Source organism: Cololabis saira, chromosome 9 (genome assembly GCF_033807715.1).
Source record: "Cololabis saira isolate AMF1-May2022 chromosome 9, fColSai1.1, whole genome shotgun sequence".
In the NCBI taxonomy this organism is placed as follows: Eukaryota; Metazoa; Chordata; class Actinopteri; order Beloniformes; family Belonidae; genus Cololabis; species Cololabis saira.
The window spans coordinates 21534026-21558165 of record NC_084595.1 but is presented as its reverse complement, the minus strand read 5'-3'; the positions used below and the strand labels follow the sequence as shown (position 1 = coordinate 21558165).

At 42.4% G+C, this 24140-nt stretch overlaps 1 protein-coding gene across 1 annotated transcript in view; it reads right to left on the bottom strand.

Annotated features, from left to right (window-relative positions):
• The window catches only part of hmcn2 (hemicentin 2), a 62869-nt gene that overhangs the window by 16942 nt on the left and 21787 nt on the right, over positions 1-24140 (bottom strand). Inside the window, exons 21-52 of the mRNA XM_061730768.1 lie at positions 23697-23856; positions 22034-22193; positions 18782-18909; positions 17663-17914; positions 16537-16620; positions 14741-14932; positions 14512-14642; positions 14254-14398; positions 12747-12873; positions 12484-12641; positions 11188-11466; positions 10949-11091; positions 10299-10449; positions 9947-10165; positions 9705-9818; positions 8824-9008; positions 8630-8726; positions 8355-8516; positions 8124-8237; positions 7722-7918; positions 7480-7561; positions 7248-7379; positions 7011-7154; positions 6355-6514; positions 5750-5874; positions 5485-5668; positions 5303-5400; positions 3367-3645; positions 2404-2594; positions 2043-2124; positions 1181-1317; positions 936-1077 (exon numbers count right to left, since the gene is read on the bottom strand). Coding sequence (XP_061586752.1) covers positions 936-1077; positions 1181-1317; positions 2043-2124; positions 2404-2594; positions 3367-3645; positions 5303-5400; positions 5485-5668; positions 5750-5874; positions 6355-6514; positions 7011-7154; positions 7248-7379; positions 7480-7561; positions 7722-7918; positions 8124-8237; positions 8355-8516; positions 8630-8726; positions 8824-9008; positions 9705-9818; positions 9947-10165; positions 10299-10449; positions 10949-11091; positions 11188-11466; positions 12484-12641; positions 12747-12873; positions 14254-14398; positions 14512-14642; positions 14741-14932; positions 16537-16620; positions 17663-17914; positions 18782-18909; positions 22034-22193; positions 23697-23856 — 4954 coding nt within the window. The remainder of the gene's footprint in view (positions 1-935; positions 1078-1180; positions 1318-2042; positions 2125-2403; positions 2595-3366; positions 3646-5302; positions 5401-5484; positions 5669-5749; positions 5875-6354; positions 6515-7010; positions 7155-7247; positions 7380-7479; positions 7562-7721; positions 7919-8123; positions 8238-8354; positions 8517-8629; positions 8727-8823; positions 9009-9704; positions 9819-9946; positions 10166-10298; positions 10450-10948; positions 11092-11187; positions 11467-12483; positions 12642-12746; positions 12874-14253; positions 14399-14511; positions 14643-14740; positions 14933-16536; positions 16621-17662; positions 17915-18781; positions 18910-22033; positions 22194-23696; positions 23857-24140) is intronic.

Below are 24140 nucleotides of genomic sequence, written 5' to 3'. Positions count from 1 at the left end.
GTTGCAAATTAGCTCTGGCTAGAAACCTGTATGTATGACATCTGTTTTGTATTTTTTATGAAATAATGTTTGATACATTTGTCCCTGTTCAATAAACGTAATAATAAATAATAATAATAACCCTAAAAGTCATAAATGTATTAAAGTTTAGCCGCGCCAAAAAGTCAACCCTCAATCAAGTGAATACATGGATATCAGAAATTAGAAGATGGACTTCGTAGTTCAGGTCTAAAAAAAACAACATAAAAAATACATATAACTAACTTGTGTTGTGCTAATAATGTTCCTTCTATCTGAATAAATAAGTGACACTACTAACATGTTTGTTTCTTAATGTGGAATAAAGGGAGGAGGTCTGAAAGAGGAAATAAAAGCTCTTCCAGTAGTACAGTTGCCAGTAGTATTGTATTATTTTATCAGAAGAAAAAAAAATATACATGACAGCTTCATTATCATGAGGGTGGATAAAGAAAAAACCATCTGTTGGATACTTTTCTCCTACGTTGCTACAGTAATTATCCCGAGCACAAATCACGCCAAGCTAACATTCCTTTGGCTCCGTTCTGCAGACTTTACATTCAGTTTCCAGTTTGTAACTATTATTTCTTCACCTTATTCCATTCATCATCCCTTCTCCATTTTCAAAAGCAAACCAGTTGCATAACAGACCGCAAGAATGATCGATGAGTTCTTAATGCACGCAACTGGGGAACATTAAAATGCTCAAAACATCCTCGCTTGACATTATTCAGAATATCTAGTAGCTGAATGGAGCACCACATGATCTCTAGATAATGCAAAATCGTCCCGCCTTCTACACCCCCGTACTCAGGAGAAAATGAAAATGGAAAGTGGAATAAGTTGCCACCAAATATCAATAAAAAAGATATTTCTGAAAGATGAAATACAAAACATGTATTTAGATATGGACTTACAGACAATCTCCACAGTGAAGAAGAGATTGTTGCTCCCGGCCATATTGGTAACCACGCAGCTGTACTGCCCGCTGTCCTCAGGCCTGACTTCCTCGATCTCCAGGTATTGACCTCCAGCCAGCCGCTGGATACGACCGCCCAGCTGAAGCAACAGCAGGAGGGAAGAAAACGTAGTGTTGTCAGAGGAATTTAAAACAATATCAGAAACATGTCTGTGTTTGTTGTTTATTTTTCAGACTCTGTACCTGCAGTTTGACTTCATCCTTGTACCACTCTATGTTAGGGGGGGGGTCACTGTCAGCCACACACTCTAAGGTCAGGTGTCCATTCACTGGAACTGTTAATGTCCTCACATCACCAGAGCCAAGAAGCATCGGTGGGACTGAAACACAAGCAGCGATTATTCTTCTATGGTTCTCACTGAGATCAATCCCTCAAAGCATCTCATATCAACAATTAGGCTCCACCGTACACACTAAAAGGCGTGTGACAAGAAAAAAATACAACCTTTAAAAAATGTGTAAATAAAAATAGCACAAAAAACCCAACAAAATCAGAAGATAAATTGGAACATCTTTAAAAAGCAGGTGTTTGCACTAAAAACCAGCTCAGCTGTCTACTCAGCATTCAGGAAGATGGATGTGCTGCAAAAATGTTTGTTGCTGCACAAGATTCACATCCAGCTGAGCTGAGCTGGATATGTTTGCGTGATGAAAAGAGTGTTTTTACTTTGCCAAGAGCATTTCTCCAAGTAAGCTATTCAGTGTTCTGAAGAGCACTTTGTAATTACATTTAAAGAAGTGACATCCTATTATAGCATGGAAAAAAAAGGTTGAATAAATGTGCACTGCTCTGTGTGCCATAAATCAAACTTTAGTCACCAGTCAAAAACCCACAAATTACCTTATACTGCATGTCCATCATATTGCGTGCATACTGCAACAGCAAGCAGAGTAAAAATGCTGTGGAGGTCTGTTTTTACAGCGTTTCACCCCTGAACGTGCACAGAGCTTTACTCATCAAGTCCCAGGTGCACATAGAGGAGGAAGTTAAGGACATGATATATTTTGCGTGTGTTGAAAATCTAACAAGGGCAGCCTGTGTCACCTTGGACTCTGACCCAGTGGTTTTTTCCATCCTCTCCAGCCGGGCTGCTGGCCAAGCAGGTGTACAGACCTGCGTCCTCCACCTTTAGAGAGAGTGGATTAATCAGTGTGAGTGGCTCCGCCATAAAAGTGACAAATTTGTCTGGATTGATGCTCTCAATATTCCATCTCCCATTCAGCATCAAATTTATCAACATAAATACACTCACTAACATTTTGTATATTAGGTTTTGTCTTTATATCTTATATCTCAGATGTATATCATAATTGAAAAAACACTTTTGAAGCATGATTGTTTTAATGAAGAAAGAAGAGGTTCTTCTTCCACAAACGTACTGTTTTTAACTGCATATGCGATATACCTGAACTTTGCTGATCCGGACAAAGTGTCCATCCTGCTGTACGATGTCAGCTTGCTCCAAGGGGCGACCATCCTTGAGCCAGCTGAGGGTTGGGAGTGGGACTCCGACAGCAGAGCACTCCAGCTCAAGAGCACTGTTTACTGCTATGGTAAGTTCATCTGGAGAGCTGGAGCTGGTTACTTTTGGAGGTTCTAGATCATAAAGCACAACAGAGTTTTTCAAGGAGTTGACATCATTACTATGAGATAGATCGATAAAGGTAAATGAAAAGAAAGAAAGAAAGAAAGAAAGAAAGAAAGAAAGAAAGAAAGAAAGAAAGAAAGAAAGAAAAATTCTACCAAGCACATCATTACTATGAGATAAATTGATAAAGGTAAATGAAAAGAAAGAAAGAAAGAAAGAAAGAAAGAAAGAAAGAAAGAAAGAAAGAAAGAAAGAAAGAAAGAAAGAAAGAAAGAAAGAAAGAAAGAAAGAAAGAAAGAAAGAAAGAAAGAAAGAAAGAGAGAGAAGAAAGAAAGATTCTACCAAGCACATCATTACTATGAGATAGATTGATAAAGGTAAATGAAAAGAAAGAAAGAAAGAAAGAAAGAAAGAAAGAAAGAAAGAAAGAAAGAAAGAAAGAAAGAAAGAAAGAAAGAAAGAAAGAAAGAAAGAAAGAAAGAAAGAAAGAAAGAAAGAAAGAAAGAAAGATTCTACCAAGCACATCATTACTATGAGATAGATTGATAAAGGTAAATGAAAAGAAAGAAAGAAAGAAAGAAAGAAAGAAAGAAAGAAATGAGCCAGAAAGAAAGAAAGAAAGAAAGAAAGAAAGAAAGAAAGAAAGAAAGAAATGAGCCTGAAAGAAAGAAAGAAAGAAAGAAAGAAAGAAAGAAAGAAAGAAAGAAAGAAAGAAAGAAAGAAAGAAAGAAAGAAAGAAAGAAAGAAAGAAAGAAAGAAAGAAAGAAAGCATCATTCTACCGAGCACAGTGAGGTTGAAGCTCTTGGTGCTGCTTCCAGCCTGGTTACTGGCCACGCAGCTGTAGAGGCCTGCGTCTGCAGGAGCCACGTCAGGCAGCTGCAGACGCGTTTCCTGTCCATCCAGCAACAGGTTGCGGTGAAGAGAGAGTGGCTGGTCATCCTTCATCCAGGTCAGTGTGGGAGGGGGAACACCACGCGCCTCACAGGTCAGCGTCACCAAGGATCCCTGGACCACTGTAACCGGCTCCACTGGTTCAACGTGATCCACGCCAGGGGGCACTGCAGACCGGAAACACACGCTCAATGAACGCTTCAGCTATTATGTTTCACATGTACTGCGCTTCAGGCCTTTGCCACGGAAATTGCCTGAGTAGTTGTGAGTGCCTCAATTGAGGATGAGGTCTTGATGTTGAAGGGGAATTGGACTGGGAAAGTATTCAAGAGTATTCAGGAGTAGGGCTGGGCGATATATCGAGATTTTAATATATATCGATATATTTTCAAACACGATATGGTATGAGACAATATCGTTTATATCGATTTAAAAAAAAAAATCTTTTTTTTTTTTTACATTTTTTTTTTTAATGATTTTGATATAGCTTATTTTGTGACAAATTGACTTGAATGTTTTATTTGAGATTTGCACAAATGTTTTGTTATTTGCACAACTGTCAACCTCAGTGGAAAAGTCTGCCTGTTACTGTCTACATTGTGTTAATTGCACAGTGTATTTTAATTTAATTGTTATGCAGGAAAGGGATATTTGTTTTATTTTATTCATGAAGCATTTTTATTCTATATATGCAGGCAGTTTATTTTTATTTCATTTGTTTTATACATTTTGATATTGTGCAGACCTCTGTTAATAAAGGTACCTGTGTGACATTTGGCACGAGGCTTTGTATTAAAACTGACTGTTTTTTTAAGGGTTTGCCTCAGAAAAACATGAAGCTAACAGAGATGCTATGCTATAATGCTTTGGGGGAAACCCCAATTAAGGCACAGAAAAAATATCGAGATATATATCGAGTATCGCCATTTAACTAGAAAATATCGAGATATGACTTTTGGTCCATATCGCCCAGCCCTATTCAGGAGTATTCAGAACTAACATGTTTGGTACAATCAAATCTGGTGTGACTGTCCTGATGGTGCAATTCACTTGAACACGTGCCAACCTTTCCTCCAAAACCTTGTTGTGCAAACGAACAGACCAAAGGAAGGATCTCCTTGGAAAACAGGAAATAAAAGAGTTAATCTGTCCAATCAGGTTTAGACCTTTTCCACATTTCCTCTCTATCTTTTGCTCAAGTCTGATGTCGATGAGACAACATGGACATCAAGTGAGCATGGACTTTCTTCTAGCTAAGCGTACTAAATACATGATTTTTTTGCTGAAAAAGCTGAACTACAATAGTGAGCGGAGCCTTAATCTGCGGTCCAAAGACATGGTGGAGTGTAAAAAACCGTTATGAAACACATCCAAGCATTTGTCAGTGGTGCTATAAATACATAGTGGTGCTGTGCACGCTGGAGCCACTACGTCCTAAATCTAGATCTATGGAGAGCTGAACAAGCCCCAACTAAGGCTGAGATCCTTAGGTGGAAGGGGAAGTGGATTGGTCACAGTCTGTGGAAACCCATGACAGAACCACAGGAAGGCCAAAGAACACCTGGCAGTGACATACCCGGGCAGACACAAGACAAATGGGGTACAGCTGAAAGGAAATTGAGAAACTAGCCAAGAAGAAATCAAAATGGAAGAGCTTTGCCGTTGGCTTTAATGCCTCTAGGTACTAAAAAGGCAAAAAGAAGATTGATTGCCTGTTTAATCTTGTGGAAAAACCCCACTCCTATTTCCAACGTCCACCCACACTTGAACATTAACCTACTGTGTCCATCTGAACCCTCACTGAAAAGGCTGTTGCGATTGTACCTTGGACTTGGACATCGTAGCTGAGCTCAGCGAGACCAGCTCGACTGCGGGCCACACATGTGTAAACTCCAGAATCAGACAGCTGGACCGGAGAAATCCTGTTTTACAGAAAGGCATCATAAATGACCTCCCACATGAAGAAGTAATGTGCAAACAAAGCAGCTGCAATTATCCACACTGACCTCAGCAGGGCGTCACCGGAGAGGAGACGTGTGCGAGGAGACAGCAGCAGAGGGTGGCCGTCCTTCAGCCAGCTGATCTGGGGCGGGGGGTTTCCTGCCGCCTGACACTCCAGCGTTACAACGCTGTCCTGGGTGACCTGCACCTCTCTGGGGACCGTCGTCTCCCCAGAAATTGATGGAGGAACTGTGTCAGACCACAGATCACAGGTGAAACATAAGATATGCGTTGAGGTTGAACAAAGATGGACGGCATGTTAAAACTGACCTAGAACAAAGAGATTGTAGATTTTGCTTTCCTGGCCCGCCGGGCTGACGGCCAGGCACGTGTATGTCCCAGAATCCTCAGGACTAAGCTTCAGTAAGGTCAGTTTGCTTCCATCAGGGGTGGCACTGCAGGGGTTAAGAGTTTTCTTAATATTTGATCATTCATTTTCATTTCTAAACCACCACACTCAGAATTTTAGATTTTCTCATTGTCATCATAATCATCATCATCATCATCATCATCATCCCCCGACTTTCTCACACATAAAACACACAGTGATCTGTGTTGTTTTGCCTTTCCTGGCTGATGCGGGTGTAATGACCGTATCAGCCTCTGAACAGCTGTAAAACAGCTGCTTTGGGATTCATAATGAAATTAGACAACAGACTATAAACCATTTGTCTGTCCCGCATCCCTCCGTCATGCTTGTTATCCTCCATAAAGATGAATATTGTCATTTTTTTCCAACCTTCAGGGAATGGTGTTAAGAGATTCTTACACATGTTCAATGAACAGAGGTGCTATCAAGATTAGTTCATCATTATCATGAATACTTATGAATACTTAACTTAAGAGTTCATGCTGTGGGACTGCGAATGACTTACGAGATGTGACGGGTGTCTGATTCCTTGAGAGTGGCTCCGTCTCTCAGCCAGCTGAGATGGGGCGTAGGGATGCCACTGGCTCTGCACTCCAGGGTCAGCTGCTCCCCAGTGGGTGCACTCACATCAGATGTTTGGCCGGAGTCTACAATGGTGGGGGATACTAGGAGCAGCAAAGTTACACTCAGGACCATTCCTCGTTACATCAATGTAGGGCTGGGCGATTTTGGACAAAAATAAAATCCTGATTTTTTTCTCTGAAAACCCGATTTTCGATTTCGATTTTTTTGGTAAAACTACAAAAGACAATGGAATAAATTGTTTCAAATATTTCATCTTTATTTTTAAAGAAAAATAGCAAACAAATTTCCCTATTGGGAATGAAGTGCAATTGAAAGATACTGTAAATCCTCCTTGAGTTTAGTAAAGTGACAACATTTACAATTTTCTTGACCAAAAAAAGATGACTAGACGAGCTCTGTCTGTAATGCAGCCAGCTGCAAAAAAAGGAAAATCGATTTTCCTTTTTTTAACATCGTCTTGATTAATAAATCCGATTTAGATTTAAAATCGATTAATCGCACAGCCCTACATCAATGAAGTAAAAACAACAAAAAAAACAACCCAGGAATGAGCAGAAAACTGCTCCTACACCTTACCTTGCACCACGAGGGTGTAGTCCTTCTGTGTTTGGCCCTCACTGTTTTTGCCCACACACGTGTACGTCCCAGCATGAGAAAGACTGAGAGGGCCCAGCTCCAGCCTGTTACCTCGAATGGACCACTGCCACTGCAGGCTGCTCTCTGCAAGGCAAACGCTTACTCAGTCTCGCTGTCACATAAGAAAAGTCCATACTAAGTCCATAAAAGTCCATTAATAATCCCTCTATCAATTACCGATGGGGGTTCCATCCTTGAGCCAAGTGATGCTGGGGACAGGTACTCCCGTTGCCTCACACAGAAGGGCCACATGGGAACCTAGAGTGTAATTCACGAACTCCCGCGGAGGCCCGTCAAGAATCGGTGGAACTGTGGAAATAAATTTGTGTGGGAAGTCCAAATATGCAGACCACTTCCTTTCAAATACAGTTGTTTAAAATGTTGACGTGCATCACAGGTGTATTCCTACCATGAACCATCAACCTGAACGCCCTGTCCACCTGTCCAGCCACATTGGACACTTTGCAAGTGTATGTACCGCCATCTGTGGTCTGGAAACGGGAGACAGAAGCCCGTGGTGAGGAAGGCCTTGGCCAGACATGAGCTATGTGTGTTTGGTTTTTGTTATTGCTAAGAGCCACTTGAAATCCTTAGAAGGATTTGTTTTGTTTGCAGCCTGACACAGGGATGAAGTCGTGAATTTTCGCTAACCTGAACTCCTATGATCTCCAGCTGGTGATGATCCATCTTCAGCCCGTTCCCTGCCGCTAGTTGCAGCCCATTCTTGTACCAAGTGACCTCCGGCTCAGGAACGCCGCGGGCCTCACACCGCAAGGTGACAGAGGAGCCGACCTGAGGGGTGACTGAGTCTGACTCGGTGTCAAGCAGGGGCTTTAGGGTGGGCAGCACTGTTGGTGTGCACACACACACACACACATACACACACACACACGCAGTGGGACGTTTGATATATTTAGAATTGGTATGATTCACCTCATAACTGTCCTCAGTCACAGCTGCTCGGGATAAACATCATTTCTTTTGTGCGGACACTGTGTTAAGATTTGATCATCTGTATATGAAGCTGAACTGCGGGTCATCGTGTTTGCTCACCGACAACGCTGAGGAGAATGCTCTTCTGGTCCTGCCCCGCCGAGTTGCTGGCAGTGCACACATATTGCCCTGCGTCTTCCAGTCTCGCCCGAGGCAACTGCAAAATCTGGCCACCTTGGATACATTATGTATATATACGAAATGTAATAGCAGTGACAGAATTAGATTTGAAAAAAGGAAATGCTGCTGATGTAAGAATGATGTGGGTATTGCAGGTGGCAAGAGGCTGACCTGGCAGGATATTAATCCCTGTGCTGAAATGGAGAAGCTGCCCATCTCTGGTCCAGGTGATCTCTGGCGGAGGATACGCTTGCACGTCACACAGCAGGGATACCATGTGGCCCTCGAGCACGCTCACCTCCTCTTCTTTTGAGCCTGTTATTCTAGGAGGCACTGGATAATGCAGGAAGAAGGCATGAGTCATCACATCTTGTGTCATAGGAGAACATCTAGGTAGCATATATTAGAACTGATAAATTGAGTGAACACAGGAAGTGGTTTCTCACCTTGCACAGTCAGACTGAACAGCTTTTCAACTGTCCCAGCCTTATTCTCAGCCACACACAAGTACGCAGCCATGTCTGAAACCTGGACATGTAGGAGCTGAGGGTTGGGATACAAGTGTTATTCCCCTGCAGAAAACATCCCGGTGTGATCTGGTTACATCCCGGTAAAGGTCTTCATGCCAGCAGAAACTAACCTGGAGTTGAGCCCCGTCCTCACTGATGCGATGCTGGGAGTCTGTGTGTACCGGCTGCCCGTCTCTCAGCCAGGAGATGACTGGAGCTGGGTATCCCGTCACGTCACAGTGTAAAACCACAGTGCTGTTGACCACCGATCCCATTTCCTCCATAAAATCCGATGCTCCCATAACCACAGGAGGGACTGGAAAGATTAACATTTAACAGGAGGACTGTTTATTATTCAGTAGGGTTGGGCGATATGGCAAAAAAAGTGATCACGATTTTTTTTCCCATATTGAATGATCTCGATTTTTAATCACGATTTTTTTAAATCAGAAGATCCCCCCTCCCTTCTGGAATAAAATAGAAAGAAACCAGAGATTAGTTGTGGCGACGCGCACGTACGTTGCGCGTCGCCGCGTGCCATACGGCGTAGGCTCTGCGTCGATTTAGCGCGGAACCATAAATCAGGCTTTACGAGTGAACGTCTCACGAGGGGCAGTCGCGTTGCGACGCCACTGTAGCAAAATCGCAAGGAGAGAACAGAGTACTGTGAGCTCATGAGAAGTCCCGGTACGCCGTAAAAAGTCCCGGTACGCCAGAGGCTAAAAGAAAATGTGCTCCTATGGTCATGCAACTTGCCGCGGCATGTCATGCGCACGATCAATTAATGCAGACAGCGCGGTGCCAGGAAAGCGGGTTGTGATTGGTTGTCGTGCACTTTGCTGCAGCATGTTTTGCACGTGATCGAGAAAGTATACCCACAGCTGATCACCGTGATCGAACTTAATTTGATCGCGATCACAAATCGAGATCGTTTAATCGCCCAGCCCTATTATTCAGTCTATATATTTTATTGCTTTGATTTCAAATGAAAGAAGTAGATGTGCTTTCTTACCAAGAATATCCAGTTCAAAATGCATGTGGTCCTCCCCTGCCTCATTAACGGCCTGGCACGTATACTTTCCACCATCTTCCTGTTGCACGCGAGAGATCTGTAGCACTTGTCCTCCTGACGGGATAAGCCAGAGCACATGACAGCAACTTTATACGGAAAATACTCAGTTAGGTCCGAGTCACATACAAAAACCAAGCGAATGTGTTAAAACTGGGATCACACACGAAGAAGTTGCTGCTGACCTGGAAGTAACACCACTCCATTCGCAGAGGTGAGTTTCCGTCCATCCTTGAACCAGCTGAGCTTCGGTGGAGGAATGGCATTGCTCTCGCAGGTCAGCGTCACTGAATGCCCCAAGACAACCTCACGTTTTTCTACCATCTCGTCATTGTTCTCATCCCCCTCGTGTCCCAGACTCCAGGCTGCTTCTCTATTGGTCAGTCGGTGGAAGATTGGAGGCACTGGCAAGAAAACATTACTCTCCATTTAGATCATGTTGGAGTAACTCAAAAATATGTTAAATCCCAACAATAAAGGTCTTGTATAACAGGGTTTCACTCAAGTCTAAACCAGTCAAAAAATATGTGAACACACCCTGAATTGTAACACGGAAGTCTCTTTTGTCCTCTCCTGCAGAGTTGGTGACCACACAGGTGTACTGCCCCTCGTGGGACAGCATGGCATTCTCTATGTGGAGGAAGTAACCGCTCTCCTGAACGCCGGCATGCTTGCTTCCAGTCAGCAACTAAGCACAGAGAATATGTCACATTTAAAAGTCCTGGTGAAATATGAGTCACAGCAATCTGCTGATTTGAACGGTTAAATGACAAATAACTTTAATTTAAAAGACTTTTCAGAGAAAAATCCCCCAAATGTATTGTGCTGTGCATTAGAAATAAAACGATCAACCGCATCAAGCAGAATGTGCAACATTCGGTAAATGCTAAATGTGAATACTGAACAGCAACATATTAAGCTGTAGGTGGATAGAAAAAAAAGAGTGTTATACGGGAATGTTGTTATGGTTATTTTAATGGATCCTTCTTGAGTATGGCTTTGCTATAATTAACTTTCTTACTCATCACCGGAGCATGGCTGTGGCTTGTGCAGAATAATCCCTTCCTGTCGAGACAGCTGTAATTCACACTAGCTGCCAGTAGAGGCTGACAGAGTTCAAAGCATGCTCTATGAAAAACCCCAAAAGAAATGAGTGGTTTACAAGTCTGTAAGAACGGCACACCAACCTGTCCATCTTTGAACCAGTTAACGTCAGGCTCGGGGAAACCTTTGGCCAAGCAGGACAAAGTTAAACTCCCATTTATGCGCACTTTCTCCTCCTGACCAGCAAATGTAAAGGATGAGGAGTCTCCTTCTATCTGTGGTGGGACTGAGGAGAAGAAGAAAACAGGGAAATATGACTAAATATATGTGTGTGTGTGTGTAAAGGAGAATATAAGGTCTGAGTGGTGAAGACATGTTTTACCTAAAACACTGAGAGAATAGTGTTTAACTGCCGAGCCGGCTGGATTGGTGGCCCTGCAGGTGTAGAGGCCGCTGCTGTCTCCCTGTGCTGAGCCCACGCGTAGCGCCTGTCCACCACGACTGTAGGTCAGCTGGGGAGAGGACACGATGGGCTGATTGTCCTTCAGCCATGTGATGCTAGGAGTAGGCGAGCCCTCAACATCACAGGGGAGCACTGTGGGAAATCCCAACACCACTGATATGTCCGAGGTCTTGTTCGTCCCCTTGATGGTGGGGGGATCTAGAAAAAAAGACATACAACATAATAATAATCATAATGTCTAACAACCTTGCTAGGATGTTTACTGAACCAAAGCACAGATCGAATAGATCCCAGGTGGCTTGATCTGTTCTGTGCAGGAGACCCTATGAAACAGACATAAATTGCACGATACTGCAGTAGGAAATGACAGCAGATAAACTTCAGGTGACAGAGAAGTCACTGGAGTCCTATAGAAAGAGAATTCAATGTGTTCACACACCAGTCTGTGTGTAGAATCAATATATATCAATAAATAACAAATGAATACAATGTTAAATTATTTTTCTAACTTGACACTGTATGGTACGATGGAGTATTAGGGCCAAACTAAGACAAAAAAAAATTGGAAGTTACGAGAATAAAGTCGTAAAAATTACGAGAATAAAGTCGTAATAGAATAAAGTCGTTATATTACGAGAATAAAGTCGTAAAATTACGAGAATAAAGTCGTAATTTACGAGAATAAAGTCGTAATATTACGAGAATAAAGTCGTAATATTACGAGAATGAAGTCGTAAAATTACGAGAATAAAGTGGTAATTTATGAGAATAAAGTCGTAAAATTCAGAGAATAAAGTGGTAATTTATGAGAATAAAGTCGTAATATTATGAAAATAAAGTGGTAATTTCTGAGAACTCTAACAGGAAGACCTTCTTCTCCCTGTGTTAAAATGAGGAATATTGAGCATCTTGTAAATTATATTTATATATTTATAATATATTACAACTTCATTCTCGTAATATTACGACTTTATTCTCAAAATATTACGACTTTATTCTCGTAATATTATGACTTTATTCTCGTAATTTTATTGTCTTAGTTTGGCCCTAATACTCCGTCGTAGTATGGTGCGCGTGTGTGTGTGTGTGTGTGTGTGTGTGTGTGTGTGTGTGTGTGTGTGTGTGTGTGTGTGTGTGTGTGTGTGTGTGTGTGTGTGTGTGTGTGTGTGTGTGTGTGTGTGTGTGTGTGTGTGTGTGTGTGTGTGTGTGTGTCACCTTGCACTGTGAGTCTGAATTGGCGCATCTGAGTCCCTGCATTGTTCCTTGCCAGACACTGGTAAAGCCCCTGGTCCCTCAGCCTGACTGACTTCACCTTCAACACCTGGCCATCTTCCAGAAACTCCACATGAGGGTCCCCATCACGGGACAGAACCCTGGAGAGGGAGGGAGAAAAGGTTAATCATCCCATCAATGCAACCAATACACCATAGTGTGCATACTGCTAAATATCCCATGGATGCCCCGCTGGTGACCCTTACTCTCCATCACGGCTCCATTCCACTCGGGGCACTGGTCGTCCTTGAACCCGACAGAGGAACTCCACCTCCTGGCCCTGCAACACAGTCAGCTCCTGCAGTTGGGATGCTCCTGAGATCACTGGTGGAGCTGGAGGGAGGAAGAAAAACAAAAAACAAATCAGGTATGCAGTAACTATTAAATAATTTACAAATCCAAAACGAGCAAAGTGTGGCAAAGATTTGACATCAATAACAAAGATGCACCAGTGAATTGTTGAGACGATGAAATATTCCCTTTAATAAGTGTATTCAGATCAAACAGTTCAGGCGATGTAAACTGCAGAGCTCCAAGAAGAATGATTCATCTTAGTTGTTTTTTTCGCTGGTTTTGTTTACATCACAGATAGCAATGCTGAAGTGATGTAAGAGCCAGCTGTGGTGGCGCACAAGTAAAAGTCATGTTGTATTCTCTGTCCCATATCACTTCAGTCCCAGACTCCGAGGCTTCACACCCGCTCCGTTCTCCTGTGTTCTTTTAGGATTTCAAAAACTGACACCATAAATCATAATTAATTTTGCAGATGTTTACAACATTTTGTTTCCCGCCATGCCAGGTTCCAGCTCACATGTTTGAAGCGACACAAAGGAACTTCAGCCATGTTTAGCTCAGAGGGACCATATAGGCATGGAGGTTAAGTCACTTTACAAACACTGTCCAAGATTTAGTTTTATTTTGGTCTCCAACTCGATTTTCTTTTCCATCATTTCTCTCTTAAATCTTTCAGTACCATTTGCCATGATGTTCACAGGAGCTCCCTGAGCCAGTGACATAATACTATAAAGAGTGATAATTGATGATGGATGATAATTCTTTGAATGAAACTGGTATTTTAGCATGGAAAAGACTCCTTTGTGCTTACTGTACATCTACATCCTCTGGACCACCCAGTATACGGTAGGCAGCACGGTGGCTTAGTGTTGCCTCACAGCAAGAAGGTTCCCGGTTCGACTCCCAGGCCCAGCAGGACCTTTCTGTGTGGAGTTTGCATGTTCTCCCCGTGCTTGCGTGGGTTTCCTCCGGGTACTCAGGTTTCCTCCCATAGTCCAAAAACATGCATGCTAGGTTAATCGGTGATTCTAAATTGCCCGTAGGTGTGTGTGTCTGGTTGTTTGTGGGGACTGCGGGTGGAAACTAGCAATTCTGCTAAAACCTGGTGTATTTACACTGCTTAATGTAGTGTGAATTAATATGCATTGTCCCGTCAATAAACTTTGAAACTGTATATTGTTTTGACCAGTCACCACAGACTTGTGTCACAGATGTTTCCCTGATAGTAGCAAAGGTGGTCGTCTGGAGCAGGAGCTAAAAAAGACACTTTAAATCCTTCTTGTGTCTTATGACCTGAGTTTGGTGCAGACACTAAACAGAAGGTGCAAAAGATGTAGTGTGGTTGGTTTGTTTACTTCCTATGTTCTCATATTGTTTAACTGCCAGTATGAAAGTATGAAAGTGGGTTTGGGAGCTCACCTTCCACCACGATATTGTATTGTCGCCGTGCCTCTCCCGCTGAGTTTTGAGCCGTGCAGGCAAACTGTCCTGCATGTTCAGGCTGAACTCTGTAGATCCTGAGCAGCCTATTCCCGTTCTGCACATACACCCCAGGGCTGTCCACCTGGACACAGAGCCATTACCTCAGTAAATCCTCGTCGTGCTATGTTATTGGAACCATAGCCACACGGTGGCATTGGACAGCCAGAGATTACTGTATACACTCGGCACACTCACAGGATGACCATCTTTAGTCCAGGTGATTGATGGGGAGGGGATCCCAAAGGCGTCGCAGCCCAGAGTGAGAGGCTGCTTCAAGGTGACAGTGAGATTCAGTGGCTGGCCGTCATCTTGGATCTCTGGGGGAACTGACAGAGAACAAGAGAAAGGGATGTGTGTCATCACTATGTATACTTGTGCTGCCACAGAACAGAAAGTAGCTGCATGGCTATAAATACATTCTCACCATTTACTTTTAGCCTAGTCTTTCTCTCTACAGAGCCTGCCTCATTTGTTGCCACGCACTTGAAGTCCCCACTGTGGCTGGCAGATGCTTTGCTAATTACAAGAGCTCCGTCCCTCGCCACGGAGAACTCTGAATGTTCAGGGTGTATCTCCAAGCCATTCTTGAACCAGCGTATCTTGGGACGAGGTGAACCTGCAGAAGTAGGGATGAAGAAAGGATTCTGAAAGAGTTAAAATAAAAAACTTCATTGAAAGAAAAGTTACTTTCATCTCAGATTCTCTGTAGGACAACTAATTGGGCAAGCAGCCCGGATTAAAAAATGCCAGCTCTTTGCTGATCCGCAGGATGGCAGGGAAGTGAATGCCAAAATGCTAAGAGTCCTTGTGGCCTGCAGGCATAAAAGTCACATAAAAAAAAGAATACACAGCTCACTGAAGTGACGCGAGATGTATTATTTAAGACGCAAGGCCTCAAGATTTACTGCCAAAAGCAGAAATGAGAGTCTTGAGTTGTAAGAAGAGGAGTGGTTGAACATGCAGTTCAAAGGCGCGGGCACCTTCACTCCTGAGCCTGAAACAGATGTGTGCTGAGGATTACTGGGTGGAAAAATAGTTTGAAATAACCAGCTGCCAGGTGGTGGGATGGGGGACATTTGAAGGATTTTGTTCCAAAACACAAGAGAGTGAGTCGCCATGACGGAGCAGCAGTCCTGAGGGAAACGCAGCCCTCTCTATTTACAGAGGTGTTACATACAGTAAACACACAAGAGGTAGGAAGTCAAACACGCCGACTCCCCCAACCCATGAAAGGCTGACCACAGGAGACCAGTGCAATCACACTGCCGGTAGTGTCATCACATCTTGCTCCTCTGAACACATGTTTGCAGTTATAAAGCTCTGAAGTAAATTCATTATCTCATCGATGAGGAGAAATGCAAGCAGATGTTCTGTTTAGACACTAACAAATCTCATCAGCTCACTGATTTTTGTCTTTGCTTAGGGTAAGAGATTATCTTTTCCATGTGTTTCTCAAATAATTACCTCCATCAAAAGAATTGTGCTTGTTTTTCAATTAATAATATCCTTCTGGCAGAGGCTTGCCTCCTCTCACTCGCGGGAATGGTGAGGGGAATCTCATTTCCTGCTGCTGACTGTGGCTAGAGAGTCAAAAGAAGGGGGGAGCATTTCTCTATGACCAGGGTGCTGTCTGTCTGTCTGCCCGCATGGCCTGGATGAAAAGAGGAGCAGTGTGGCTTCACCCTCCTCTTCCTCTGCCTCATGGTGCAACTCAGACATCTCTGTCCTTCATCTGCCAGCAGCAGCCTGTAATTAGGATTCCTCTCCCAGCAGGCTGCGATGCAGAGGAAAGCAGATGTGGCGCGATGCGGCACTAGGCAGACTGATGTTCCAGCTGTTGCTCCATATTAGACACAGACCTTACCTTCTTTCACTGAGCTGGTTTCCATGGTACAGCCAAACACAAACAGTACCTGTTTGCAAGGGGCTGTCAGACAGTAAGTCTCCATCAGTCCATCCACAATGGAAGCACTGATATTTAAGCTCTATGAATGCTACCATGTTAGCACAGTTGATGAGTTTGTAGGATGACTAAGATCCTATCAAATCAAAGCCCCGGAAGCAGAGAAACATCCCCTCGATGGTACCCAAATACATGTTCATGCTGCAAATTCAACCATAAAATTAGAGATGTTAATTTTAGGCTCCAAAATATTTAGTTACACCCTGGAAATTGAGCTTTTTCAATCTGTCTCAGTCAATCGACAAATCATGTCATACCTTCAGCACGGCAAGGGATGATCACCTTGCTGTTTGCTGTTTTCTCCATGATGGTATCTCCAGGCACTGCAAAGGACGGCACCTCTGTGAGGACAGGGGAACATGTTAGATGGATGTTCAATATGCGAGAGCAACTAATTGTCTTGAGAATTCATCTGAATTTCATAATGTGGAAACACAGAAGCAAGACAGAGCCTTCAGGGGACCTGAGCAACATCTCAGGATGTAAGTTTGACAACTTGCAAGTACTCTGTGTGTATTTAGATCAGCCAGAAAACAGCCTGAGCTCATTAGGACCTTATTAAATCAAACATTGATTTTTTTTTTTTTTTGGGAGAGGCCAGAAAACAAATTCGGACCATCTGCACAAAAGAACAACGCATCAGTGGTCCGATCAACAGAATTAACACATGAATTACAATAGTCATGGAAATAACAAAAAAAAAACAGATAACAAAGACTAGAAATCTTGAGAAGATGTAAAAAATAATTGTAATTTCCCTCCTTTTGAAAGCCATACACAAGTTCTGCCAAAGTTCATGTCAGACATTTGGCCTCGTTAGCATTAAAAACAAGTAAATGATTATGTGGGTATCCTGAAAAGTATCAAAGGCAGGCTGAGGATGCACAGGAGCCGGAGTTGCAGAGGAAGAAAGGCATATAAATAAAAAAGGAGAACTATCTCCAACTAGAAGGTACAACAACATTTATTTTTATGTAATTGGTCAAGGACCAAGAATAAGCCCCTGTGGTTCACCATATCTGATAGCTTAAACAGCTGTTTATGTTTATGCTTATCTTCCTCCATTTAAGCTTGTCATGAGGTAAACCAGCTTTGGACATGTTCTCCTCGCATGTTCAGCCCAGATCAAGATGCAATACTCCTTAAATCCTACTTATGTCACTTAGTTACCCTTTATGGCAGACAACTTATCACTCTGCCTTCAAGTGTTTCTCTTAAGGAGAGTACTTACTATAAGCACGTAAATATATCAATCTTTTCTTTTTACAACAGGCCCGGTATCCACTTCTAACCTAAAACTAGGAAAGTGTTGTTTCTTTTTGTGTATATGTATTCTTAAAATAATAAAACAGGTTTGAAAGACTTGAAGTTGTAAAAAATCACCAAGAATTTCTAGCAGTATCTCCAAGGTCTCCTGTCCGGCACTATTTTTGGCCACACACTGGTAGGTTCCCTGGTCAGCCGAGCTGACCCTCTGGATCCTCAGGGGCGTAACGTTCTTCACGCCAACAGGCTGCCCATTGTGAAACCAGCTGATCTCGGGGCTGGGCTCTCCTTGGACCACACAAGGCAGAGTCACGGCCTGTCCCAGCAGCGCTTTCAGGAGGGAGGGGGCTGGCTGGATCCTGGGCTTTGCTGAAAACACAAGCACAGTGAACTACAACTCAGCTACATGCTAGGAATGGGCGATACTTTACCGTTCACGATATACCGTCAAAAAAATTCCCCACGGTAAGAATTTGTCATCTCGCGGTAAAAACGATAAATTCCCGTTGATGACGTTTTTGTGTTAAATCCACGCACAATGTACGTGAAGGAAGGAAGGAAGGAAGGAAGGAAGGAAGGAAGGAAGGATATGAGCCAGAAAGAAAGAAAGAAAGAAAGAAAGATAGAAAGAAAGAAAGAAAGAAAGAAAGAAAGAAATGAGCCAGAAAGAAAGAAAGAAAGAAAGAAAGAAAGAAAGAAAGAAAGAAAGAAAGAAAGAAAGAAAGAAACAATTGAGCCTGAAAGAAAGAAAGAAAGAAAGAAAGAAAGAAAGAAAGAAAGAAAGAAAGAAAGAAAGAAAGAAAGAAAGAAAGAAAGAAAGAAAGAAAGAAAGAAAGATCAATTCCTGTTGATGACGTGTTAATTGGTTTTTATTAATTCAATGTAATTGGTGTAGTTTAGTAGTATTTAGTATTCTTTTAGAGCGGTGTTTTGGGGGCTCCAAAGACTGAATATGGTGATAGATTTATAGTTACAAAGGTGGAGTTGAATTGAATTGGTTTTTTTTAATCGTCATTTTTATTTTATTTTATTATTCGGGATAAATGCCAGAAATTATTGTGATACATTTTTTAGTCCATACCGCCCATCCCTACTACATGCCCTTTTTTTTTTACATATTAATTGACATTAGTAATGTTACTGAATAGAACACAGCGACAAAACCGCATAAATAGTAAAAAAAAAAAACATTTTCCATTTTCATTAGAACTTACTCCTGAAGCTTCAGTGAATTACCTTGAATGTGTAAATCGTAGCTCAGGGACACATTGCCTGCTGGGTTCTCTGCAGTGCACGTGTACAGTTTACTATCAATAAGGCGAGCATCAGTGATCCTCAGAGAGCCTGAAGGCAAAACAGTGAACCTGGGGGTGGGGGTGGATTTAAGGTAGAGAGATGGAGAAAAAACATTTTAGAAGTCACTGCAGGTCTATTTGAAGTTTTGGTTCATTTATTATTTACTTTTTGTGGAGCAATTCACACATTGAAATGAGAACATAAACAGAAGAATATAAATTGAGATTCATACGAGTACTGAGCTGCCAGAAATGCCTTACGCTGATGCGAATGCATACACTGATGTCAACCTCGGTAGTCGTTGGTCTCAAGATGCAACAGATTAGGGTGTAGTGAAACATTCTTTGTGTTTCGCTGGAATCTAAATATAAACAAGCTCGACAGAATGCGGGGAGGATATATGGGCTGAATTATGGTGTCAAACAGTTGGTAATTGCCTTATTCACTGCTTTGTTTTGTTGCTATGATGAAGAATGGATCTGTGAGGGCTTAAGGTTACAAGCTAGTCTGGATCATAACCAGGGTTTAAAAACCTCCCCAGTGAACAGTAACTTTAACAATTACGATAGTCTGGAGTAGGTGCGGTGTGAAAGGTTATGCGAGGTCTGACCTGATGATATCACTGAGGGAAAAGTCACAGACTAAAAAATAAATAAATAAAAAATGAGGGTCAGTGGGTTTTTTTCTTGTGGGGAATGAAAACCCCTCAATCAATAAGGGGTGAGCATGGAGAAGGGGTGAAAATCGGAGTGTTGGCTGGAGTGAAAGTGATGTAATGCATGTCTCTTGGAGAAGAGGCCCACACAAAGAAAAGTTTATGCAGAACCAGTCTTTTTATGGGTGTTTGTCACAAACAAGTCGACAGATGGTGGCAATCACAAGCACTACGCTCCACCCAAAAATGCTTTGTAGCAAAAAACTACAAGAGCAATTAAATGTAGGTTACAGAAATTAAATTTAGGTCAGTGATGCAAAAGAGAAAGAAAACAAAGTAGCAAAGTGAATTACACCAGAGATATGCAGCTGCATAATACACAGAAAAGTAAACACACCTCTGTAATTTATCTTAGATAAGTGTATCTGCTAAGCAACTGAATTATAACAATAACATGTTCATGAAAGTGGAAAAGGGCTGGAAGCACAAAGAGCTCTTTATTTCAGCCACCCATATGGTGTAATGTCACTCCCCCCACCACCCTACAGCCATAAGAGCAGCAGAAACATCCAACATGAACCACATGGCTGCCTCTGCACTGGTCCGTCTGCGCTCAGGCTGCAGCAGCGCTGCTCAGCAGCACTCAGCGCTCAGACTAGACTAGAACCAACCCTCTCTCTCATCCATCACTCCCCACACTGGTGTCAAGCGCTCTGTGTGTACACAGTCTGCCACAAAGACTAACTGGGACAAATTGTCCTCATCAGGATTAGGTTGAGACTGAACACATCCATTGAGCTGGTGCTGAATGTCTGTGTCTTCACTAACCTCCGTCAGTGGTGGACAGTAACGGAGTAAATTTACTTGAGTACTGTACTTAAGTACATATCCAGAGGATTTGTACTTTACTTGAGTATTAGATTTCTTTGGTACTTATTACTCTTATTTGAATACATTTCCAAGACAAATATTTTTACTTTTACTCGAGTAAATTTCTAGGAAGGCTGAAAAATACTCGTTACTTTCAGGTCTGCTCTTTTTTCTTCTTCCCTAAAATCCTATTGGACACAAGCTGTTTTTGTCAAAGGAGGAGACCTATCACAGTGCACGCTCTCCACTGGGATGTACGTAAAGCGGAAATACGTCAAGCCTCCTCAAAACGATACCGCCAAAGTAGCCTGCGTTTGTCAAGACTGAGCAACAAGTCTAGACAGAGCCGCAACAATGGCTACAACATTGAGTTATTGAAAGCAGAGATGTAGTTTTTTGCAAAGCAGTGGTCTCTGAGGGGGATCAAGACTTAGTTGGATGGTGCAGGTTCATTTGGTTTCAGTTCATGATTGTTAATAAACTGCATCATCTGCTGTCCTCTTATGATCCCATTCATTTGATTTGTTTTTGGTGTTTCTGCAGGTTTTATATAACATTGTGGTTCTAAAAGCAGCGCATCAGTGCAGCTGGTTTCAAAGAGTTAATTCTCAGAAACAAGAGTTAAAAGATCCTTAAATTAGTTTAGAAAAAATATAGTAATTTACTGATTGAAATTTACTCTTACTCTTACTTTTACTTAAAGTAAATTTCAAAGCATTTACTTTTGGATACTTAAGTACCTTTAAAAGCAAGTACTTTTCTACTCTTACTCGAGTAATATTTTGACTGAGCTACTTTTACTTGTAACGGAGTAAGTTTTGAACAGTAGTATTTGTACTCTTACTCAAGTACTGGGGTCGAGTACTCTGTCCACCTCTGACCTCCGTCTGCAACACTGATCTTATCACCCACAGTTTCAGGTTGTCTCAACAATCGGCACCACCTGGTCACTTCCTCTGACCCACGGGGTTTAGCTGGAGAGAATTAATTTACACGGGCTGCCTGTTGTCAGGTCCTGAATATGCAAAGCGTGAGACGTGGGGGTAGCTCACGGAGATGTGGTATTCTCATCAAACGGGACTAGTAAAGAGTCAACATGTTGTTTTACTACCGAAACACCGCAGGGAGTCCGAATGTAAGGCAGACAGGGTTTGTATCACTTTTTCTTTTAGTTCATATTCCACCCCTCTTCCCGGCATCCCCCACTCAATCCCCGCTAATTCCTTCCTCTCGGCCTCACACACTGTACGTCATGCTCTATCTGAGTCACCACAGCTTTCAACTCCCCTGTCAATCTCCTTTCTGTCCTAAACTGTTCTGTCTGGTGTTGAGCCACGGGAGTCTGCGTGTTATCTATCCACTACGTCTCTCCGATCAGCCAGCTTGTCTGCACCTTGAGTGACCACACAAGGACGTAGGACCAGATGTTCCTCTTCAGTCTAACTCGTGGGTGAGGCCGGCACATGAGCTTGTCAGCAGAATCGGCCGCCTCTGCCTAAACTACACTTCAAATGGCAGCTTTGAATGGCAGCCATCCCTTGTAAAAAGCTGAGTGAGATGTTGGCTTAGTCAGGAGTATGGTAATGCTGAGAACTTTTGTCATTTGCCTCTTGATATTTCATTTTACTGCATGCTGATTACCGGAGTGAGCTAAGACTTCCTCTTACCCAGCCGTGACGGGGGGGATGGGATACCCGTTGCGGCTCCAAGTGACGAGAGGAGAAGGACTTCCCTGAGCCTCGCAGGGGAGAACCACCTCAGTTCCCACCTCTGCAGCCATCTTTACAACGTTGTCATGGCCACTCACACCCATTACCTTTGGCATTGCTGCAGAAAAGACATACAAGTTATAAGAAAACCATGAAGTCTTTTTGTGCGTAAAAACAGGAAACTGTCGAATGTCATGTCCACACGGCACCGTCTGGACATGAGTATTGTGTTACAACCACGAACCAAAAACAATTGGGTCGGTGTAAGAACAGAATGCAACGATTGGCTAAACTCATAAAACAGGATTTGATTCACAATAGAACCAAGAAGACATATTAAATGTTGGAAGTAAGGTTTTAACCATGTCATGAAAAGCATTAGGTCATTTTTAATTTGATGGCAACAACTCATTTGTAAAAAAAGAAAAATAGGGGATCAGCAACAAAAGGCCTGAAAGTAAGTGGTACTATATAAATTGGAAACACCTGGAAGAACATCTTGCAGCTAGTTAAGATAATTGGCAGCAGGTCAGTGACATGACCGGGTATAAAAACAGCATATTATGGAAGCAGAGCATTTCAGAGGTAATGATGAGCAGATGATGAGGTTACAAAGATGTGAAAAATTGAATCTACGAAACCTTAAAAAAAAAAAAAATCTGAATACTGTCCGTCTATATATTTGCCAATACTTTGAATATCTGCGATACATAATATCAAATAATTCTGAAATACTGGAGAAATCTCTGTGCACTTTGGACGAGGCAAAAGTCTGTATGGGATGCCTGTGATCTCCGGTCTCTTGGATGCCACCGTGTTAAAAACAGGAATAATTCTGTATTCAAAATCACTGCATGGGCAGATTAAGACTTGCAGAAATCGCTAAGAATACAGTTCATCTTATCGACCACAAATGCAGGTCAAAGCTCGGCAATGCAAAGAAGAAGCCATATGTCAACACAGTCCAGAAAAGCCCCCATCTTCTCTGGGCCAAAGCTCTTGAATTATGAAATTTTCCTGTGGTGTGACAAAGAAATTTGATCTTTTTAGCACCAATGTCATGTCCTCCAGACTATCATCCTCTTATACCTTCGGAGAAGACAGGACTATCCAGTTTATTATTTCAGTTCCAAAGCCTACATCTCTTATATATACTATATATACAGCAATGTGGAAGGAGATGCTTGCACATATGGAAAGGAAAGACGTAGTCAATGTTAGAAATGTAAACTGTTGCCCATAAAGTTTGAATAAACATGTTTCACCTCTTCTCATGAAATGATGCAAATGAAAAGAACATTCCTGAAAACAAAATGATTCCAGGTTCATGAGCAACAGTGTAAATACAGCTTTTACAGCAACATACTCTTCCATGAAGAAAAGTCTGTTCAGGGAAGGCTTTGCATCTTTCAGCAAGACATGCTAACAGGAGAAGGATGGGAGAAATTTTGAGTTGCTGCCATCAAATTCATAATTACTTTATTTTCTGTGTTCTACTGTGAATAAAGTATGAATTTGCAGATTTTGGCAACTGATTTCGTTGACACTATCTTTCAGTGTCCCAACCTTCCTGGGACCGGGGATGTACATGTTCAGGCAACTTTTGATTTATTTTGCTTACTGTTGACACTGAGCTGAATCTCCTTGCTAGCGTAGCCTGCAGAACTGGTGGCAGTGCACATGTAGATGCCTGCATCCAGGGCAGTGGGGTGGGGGATGTGCAGGTGTCTGTCAGAATCAAGCTGAAGGGAGGAGTGGTCATTTAGCAAAGGCTGCCTCCCCTGGAAGAAAGGCAGACAGAAGACCGTTCAGTATTAGAATGTAAATGTTAACCGCACAACAGTGCTGAGACGCAAAGCTTAGCTGTAGGTTTACAACTCGGCCTTTGATGTCTAATGTAATTACAGACCACCCCTTGAAATGCTGTCTATATGCAATCTGAGCGCTCAAGAATGTCCCCTGCTTTGTAAGCACAAGCTTTGAACATAAAATTACTTGAAGATTCACTTATTTCTGGCGAGAAAACAAATTCACTTGACATGAGGGTACCACTCCGAGGAAAAAG